The 7,721-nt window shown below is 38.1% G+C and overlaps 1 protein-coding gene across 1 annotated transcript in view; it reads left to right on the top strand.

The window, feature by feature from the left end:
• LOC107686400 (uncharacterized protein C9orf172 homolog) overlaps positions 1 to 6,494 on the top strand; it is a 13,430-nt gene extending 6,936 nt beyond the window's left edge. The window contains exon 2 of the mRNA XM_016483367.1: positions 1,871 to 6,494. Within this exon, the coding sequence (XP_016338853.1) occupies positions 1,871 to 5,122 (3,252 nt within the window). The 3' untranslated portion in view covers positions 5,123 to 6,494. The remainder of the gene's footprint in view (positions 1 to 1,870) is intronic.
• Positions 6,495 to 7,721: the final 1,227 nt, after the last annotated feature.

The following is a 7,721-nucleotide window of genomic DNA, read 5'->3' as shown; positions in this document are numbered from 1 at the left end:
GTGTGTGTGTGTGTGTGTGTGTAAACTGCTGGTCAGTCCTCTCTCAGCAGGATGAACAGATGGTTTTCAGAGTTGGCTGAAAGGAGGTAGTCAGTAAGTGGGGCTCTGTAGCTCCTACTACTGTCATTTCAAAAATCCCTGAAAAGCCCAACATCGTAAATAACCTCAAAATTAGCTCCTAACCCTTCGCAAATGTTGCACAGCTGTTCTACTGTATCTCAGGATAAATATGCAACCAAATACAATAACATTTATATTATGTAAACAAAATCTAATTTGTATAGCCATAATACAAAGCTTTGAACCTAATACAGTGCACAGATAGACATGTGCCGACATTTTGCTGTCAGCTGGATAAATAACAAGTGATGTAGTTTAACCACTGGTAAACATTCAGTGAAAAAATAACCAGTGTAATTGAATAGTGTCACACACAGAAGCAGGGTTTAGACAAACTCTATCAAAATGATTCTTTGTTCTGAAATGCAAATATTTAATAGGACAAAGGAAGCTAGACTCAAGAGAGCAAAGTACTGAGGAACAGTGAAAATCAGAGCAAGCATAAATATAGAACGTGCACAAATGCATCACTTGCATGGTTCTTATGTGTTTCTAAGCAATCTTAGGCACAGCTGAATCTGAATTCTGGGATCAGAACAAATCTTCTGCATTCTAAATGAGTAATGTGTAATGAATCTACTGTCTATGGTAAAACTACCATCTGACATTTACTAGTTTATATGCTCCCCTTTTTAACCTTTTTTTTTATTTCCACTCTATTAATTTTATTTCCCCATAGACCAGAGTGGCACTATTATTAATGGGCAGAAGAAAGGCTGTTGCAGCAGGATGCGGTAAAACTGTATTTTTTGAAGAAAAACTCTGCATTGATATAAATAATTGATTACATTTGAAAGACAATTAATTGTCACATTTTTGTATTATATTTCATATTCACATTTTAAAAATAGATTATTATGTGCAAAACAGAAAGATCCCAAATATATAATATGGCATTATATCTGGAACTCTTTCTTTATGCTTGAGCTTTCACAGAGCTCAAGCATACAACAGAAAGAGGGAAAAATTAATCATGATTTACAAAGGACTGTCCTATCCTTCACTGAGTTTTCTTATACACTAATTTATTCTTCTGAGATGCTGCAAGGCCTCCATCTTCATAATTAATTCAGATTTTTCCATTCAGTGTTGTTTTATTTGTTTAGCATTCTGCAATTTCTCTGCACAGACTGATATTTATGCATGACATGACATTTAATAGAAGGATAACATTTACATTAATTCTGATTGTGAAGACATTTATAATGTCTTAGTCTTAATTTTTTCACTGAACCTCTGCAGTTATCATATTAAGCAAAATGACTATTATTGCAGCTAAATAAATATACATTTTTAGGCATATATATAGTACATGCAGGTCTAAGTTTCTGCTGTATTTACCAGACATATACATGATGAATTTGTAAAACATTTAGATAATATATATACAGATATCCTTAAAACTTTGCCATGTTCTTCATCTACTTTCTCCAACATGTCTTAGTGGCTTGGCATTAGTCTTTTTCCCTTTGGCAGATATAAAAATTATGCCTATAATTGACTATGTGTGCATTTGTACATATACTAGTGGTCCAATTAATGCGAGATTATTTGTGAAGCACCTGGCAAATCCAATGATAAGTTGTAAAATTATGCTTCATCTTCTCTTTAATATATTATAGTCTTTTCTAAGCATAAGTGGGTTATTTTCAGACTTTAAATGGGTTCCTTTACCCATTATATTTAACTATTTAAATAATTGTATTCAGAAAATGTATAACTAATAATGCTTTTTTTAAATTCTCTCTAGGAGACACCAACTGAGGGGGAAAATAACGGGGGTCCATTTAAGATGACACGGACGGATCCCCCTGACATATTAACATCAACTTTGTATCAAGACATAAAAATTGGCCCTAACTGTGGGCTCTCAAAGTATTCTGGATCTTCAAAGCAATGTGATTCCCAAATGGTTGGCCCACTGGATCAAAACTTTGAAACCATTAACAAAAGACATTGCCGTAGCTTTGACTTCATTGAGTCACTGGATGACCCAAAGGACTTTTCCTTGTCCATGGAGTATCCTTACAGGTCTGATCAGCAAACAGTAAGTAAGGATGCAGTCTGGAATGGCATTGGACAGCAGGGACACTTACGTTTTTCCTCACCAGATCTGTTCAACTCAAGACTCTCCCATCAACAAATCAGCACAGACAAAACCAACGAGGCAGCAAGGACTAGTGTTCATGGCAAGCCTCGCTCAAAAAGTGCTTCAAGGGTTCGAGCCACCCTGACTCCTGTACCCATCACAGTCTCTCCACATGCAACCATGAGGCGTCAATCTCCAGTGGACCCCCAGAAGAGATCTGAAAGTTTGCCAAATCGAGATGCCTCACATTCAGCCAGGGCTTTAGTTAATGAGGTTCATCCAATCAAGTTACAACCCCACACACCCCTCTATGTTTCTGATTGTTTTGAGGAGAGCAGACAGGAGAAACAAGCAAACACTCCCCACGTCAGGTGCCGTGTTGATATTAAGCCAGATGCCTCAGTTCTCCAGCACACTGCACAGAAGATGCCTACTCACAGAAGTAATGTTCCCTGGCAGCTTTCTTCGACATCAGGGATCAGGAACGTCTCATTTCCAAGTCAGATATTCACCTCTAGAACGCCTACTCCCAGTGAGTGTTACAACATGGACTACAGGCAAACTTATCAATATCCCAACAGCTCCCAACAGTCTGGTAGTTACATTAAAACTGGAGAGAACCCTTTTGGAAGGACTTCTCCTAGAGACCCAAGGGAGTACAGAACCTTGTCTAATCCCAACATCCCAACCAAGTTCTTCTACATGGATGATCCCTGCAGGTATCCAGTTCCCCCACCTAGTAGGACATATTGTCAGGATGACCAGAACAGTATTAACAGCAGCAACAGCCAAAATCCATCCATCAGCAGTCAGTATGTACTTGACCCAAGGACTCGCTGGGTTCATACTTTGCCTGTGCGTTCATACTATGCAGATTCCCATCGTGAACCCATGGATCCATTCTACGGTAGACCGTATTCAGTGAGTGAGCCAGGGCCATACTTCATATCCACCCCTCAGAATGAAACATACTTTCAGGAGGATCCAAGAGCATATGCCTTTCCCTCTGAGCCCTCAAAGATGTTTTGTACACGGCCTTGCCATTACCCAGCAGACATTCCTATGAGAGCATATCATACGGAGGGACGGCGGCGGCCACGTATGTCCCAGGTCTTTTCTGATGACTGGAACCGGTCAAGCATTGCTACATATTCCAGTCAGTACGCATCCTCACAGGCCACTCCTCAGCGAGTGCCATCAATAAGCCCGTGGTATCCCAATGACTTTACTGAGCCAAGTCGTTTAGGAGCAGATGTCCGGAACTACTCAAAATCCTGGGACAACATTATTATCCCTCATATGGACAGAGAACATGGCGTTTCACGAGGCAGGAGTTATGAGAACCTTCTCCATCATGGAAGGCCAGGAGTTCCTTCGGATAACAGTCAACAACCGGTTATTGTGAACCTTTCTAGTTCGCCGAGACGATACGCTGCCTTGTCCGTCTCTGAAAACTGTCTAGAAAAGTGTGCTGGTGACAGACAAAACAGTGCGAGGGGGCAATGGTTTGTAACCCCAGAGATTACAATTACTGACAATGACATTCGTGCAGCAAATAGCAACAAGAGAGATGGGGGAACTAGCAGCTGGAATACCCAAAATGCAGCACGATGTCAAACAGCAAACTTGCACAACTTACAAAGACCAGCAAACCCACCACAATCCACAGAGAGAAAGAACAATAATTACTCCCTGCAGCAAAGTCTCGAACAGCTTGATGAGCTGCTAGCCGACCTAGTCATTGATTACAAGCCTCAAAATAGCAGGAGACCAAGTAAGGATCTGATAGACCAACTCAAACAATTGATTCAAGATGATGAGACCAAAGAAGGGAAGCGGGACATAGATCAAGAGGATTCAGGACTTTTGAACACACAAACAGACTCTTCAAAGACCAGCCCAGACACATTTAAAGACCCAGACAGTGGTTGTGAGGGTTTTCAGAGGAGTGTTGAGGATGTCTCTTTGAACCATATTGCAGATGAGGATGACACTATGGTGTGCTCCAACAGGAAATGCTTACGCAAAGACACTACATTCAATGCTTGCTTGTACTTCAAGTCCTGCCACAGTTGTTATACCTACTACTGCTCCAGAAACTGTAGGCGAGAAGACTGGGACACGCATAAAGAGAGCTGTCTTTATGGCCGCATTAGTAGTGTTTGCAGGCACATACTAAAACATTGTCGAGAGAACTCTGACGTTCATAAAGCTTTTTCACGCATTGCTAGGGTAGGGTATCTGTCCCGTGGAAGAGGAGTACTGTTCTTGGGTTTTCCAAACCCTGGGTGTGCAGATAACTTTATTCAAGTTGGTCTTGACAGCCTTACTATCTCTCCAACATATCTGTCCCTTCGAGAGTTAGACAGTTTCAAAGACAACCTTGGGCAATACTGCAAAGATTTGCAGAATGCAGGCAAGGAATATGACCCCACTGAATGTTTCCTCCTGAATGTATCCATTGCTGTTGGAGACCTAGTGCCTAAACTTCCTTCTCCCAAATTACAAATGCCAACAGTTCGCAAGTATGCTAAGGTCTCATTGGCCTCCTCAAGCCCAGATAAGAAAATCTTTATGAAAGAATGTGAAATGGAGACTCTGATTCTCACCCCACCCCCTGGGACATCTGACATTGACAAGGAGGGCCAAGAAGGCAGGAAAGCAAGAGAAATTTGTTTCATTAACATTCAAAGGGAGCTTCGTACCCGGGGCGTATTCCTTCGCCATGAGTTTCCACAAATATACAACCAGCTTTGTGAGTTTGTTGAGAGCAACAAAAGGTTTACCCCCACCACCATCTATCCCATTGACAAGAGAACCGGAAAGCAGTTCATGTGTATGATCATGGCAGCATCTGAACCAAGGATGCTTGACTGGGTTGGTGCACCACACCTTCTAGATGACATAATATAATCCTATGCATCAAAAATTATCAAGCTTTTGCTATATAAGATAAAACTTAAATGACTAATGTTTTTAGATATGTATTTTAATAGTGAGACTATATTTATTGTTTTTCTGTCTGGCACTAAAAACTATAATTAATACAAGTTGCTTATGGAATAAAAAGCTATGTACAGTACTTATTAGAAGATACAAGCACATATGCTTTGTCTTAAAATCTGTTTCCACAGAATCAAGCTTTTTTTTTGCGTTTGGGACTAAATCTTTCTGCAGTATGGATTTAAACACGGTAAAAAGTGTTAAATGGAGCTAAGAGCAATGTACTCTTATAGGCAAACCTTAAAATAAGCAAAGTATGTAATAAACACAAGGAGTGGAAGATGTGTAAAACTTTGTGAATGACAGATGTTCCAATTCTGTGGAAGTTGTTGAACTTTCTGTGAATTATGTGTGGGCCTGCTTATAACTATATTTCTTGTGCTAGTGTGTTGCAGTGAGGATATAACTAGGAACCTTTGGAGAACCTCTGGCAATACAATAAAATATTGTCTAAAAGTCATTGTCTTTAGCCCCTTCGGAGGATAAAAATGCACTTGCATGGAGAATGCATGTTGGCAAGGAAAATGCAAATTCACTTTACATTTTTGCAATGGTTTGTCAGTTCTTTAAAATAAATTATAGTCACAGATAATGATCAGTATGGCAGACAAAAGCAAATGTCAGCTACATGGTACATACAAAGTCAAATAAACTGCTTGGAAGATTTCACTGTATTGTACATGGCAACTGATTTCTGTATTGTATTAATGGAGTACTATATTCACATTGTTAAATCAGCTGAAAATGTAACTTCTAACTTTACATGACAGGAAAACCTTTGTCTTTGAGTTATGCACATTTTCATTATATACAAATAAAATTACTTACTAATTTATTCATCTGACATGAAGGTTATTATCTGTATTATTATTTTCTGTATCAACTGAAACACTTATTGAAATGTGTTAAAAATTATAAACATGTATATAAATTATGCTCCTCTTATTTTAATCGTTTATAATGACTGACGAAACTTAGATGCCTATATTTGAAAAGTAATATTTCAACAGAAAAATATAAAATTTAAAAAAGATTTAAGCAACAGTGTATAACACCATTGTATGCAAGATTGTGTTAGATATAGCACTTTATTAAATTGCTGAGGGAAAACATTTATGAACAGACCATTTAGATAATGTAATCAACAGCATGCACACAACAAACCTTAAAAGATAGTGTGACTGTTTATTTCTGTTGCCATTTTTATGCCATTTATTTATTTATTTACACTGTTCATTACCTGTTGTGTTCTGTTGACAAGTGTTGTTTTATTTCTGTACTATGGTCAATAAATGAAACACCCAAAAGTCCTTAATGGCTCATATATTTGACTGATAATATTACATAATAATAATAGCAATAGAAATGTCAGTCCTTTTTTAAAAGCTTGGTCATTGTGTTATTGCATTTTGTAGCTTTGGTAATTTTAGTGCAAACACAAAAAGGCAAATATTTTTATATAGAGAGACTGAGCAGTGTTCTTTTTTCTTTAATTAATATTTCTGTACTATGGTCAATAAATGAAACACCCAAAAGTCCTTAATGGCTCATATATTTGACTGATAATATTACATAATAATAATAGCAATAGAAATGTCAGTCCTTTTTTAAAAGCTTGGTCATTGTGTTATTGCATTTTGTAGCTTTGGTCATTTTAGTGCAAACACAAAAAGGCAAATATTTTTATATAGAGAGACTGAGTAGTGTTCTTTTTTCTTTAATTAACTTTTTTTTAATGGCTGACTGACTGACTTTACCAAGTATAAAGAGTGTGTCAAGGAAGGTAATAAGCATGCTAGATTGCATATTTCCCCCCTTTGTTGACTGTCATTGATATAATAAGGTCAGGATTTATGTCACGGAATACTTAACGGTGTGAAAATAATAGCTTTTCAAATATTACTGCAGCGACCACTGCTGGTTAACACAACTAAGCACATGAGATAAAGGCGTTCACGGTAATCAGACGTCATTTTCAGTTACTGACGCATGTATGCCGTTGTGAGGTTTTAGTGTACGTACCAGTCACGTGATGGCTGCAAAACAACATGTGCCCATATACTTAACGGTGTGAAAATAATAGCTTTTCAAATATTACTGCAGCGACCACTGCTGGTTAACACAACTAAGCACATGAGATAAAGGCGTTCACGGTAATCAGACGTCATTTTCAGTTACTGACGCATGTATGCCGTTGTGAGGTTTCAGTGTACGTACCAGTCACGTGATGGCTGCAAAACAACTTATGTGCCCATGTGAGTGCAAAAAATTGAAACGTCATATTATTAAATGGTGACTGAATGATGACTGGATGCGTTTCTATACGTACTCTAACATTTGCACATACACTGCACATTTTTATATTATTACTGAACACTATAAATATTTGAAGATATTTATTGTTTGCCAGAAATGTATATTTAAGTTGGCAAAAGCAGTTCATTAAATGCCCAGTAAGAGACAATCGAAAGTCACTTTCACTTCGACGTGAATGTAGTGCTAAAATAAC

The sequence above is a fragment of the Sinocyclocheilus anshuiensis genome, unplaced genomic scaffold (genome assembly GCF_001515605.1).
Source record: "Sinocyclocheilus anshuiensis isolate Anshui unplaced genomic scaffold, SAMN03320099.WGS_v1.1 scaffold1207, whole genome shotgun sequence".
Lineage (NCBI taxonomy): Eukaryota > Metazoa > Chordata > Actinopteri > Cypriniformes > Cyprinidae > Sinocyclocheilus > Sinocyclocheilus anshuiensis.
This window is presented reverse-complemented; position numbering and strand designations above follow the sequence as displayed.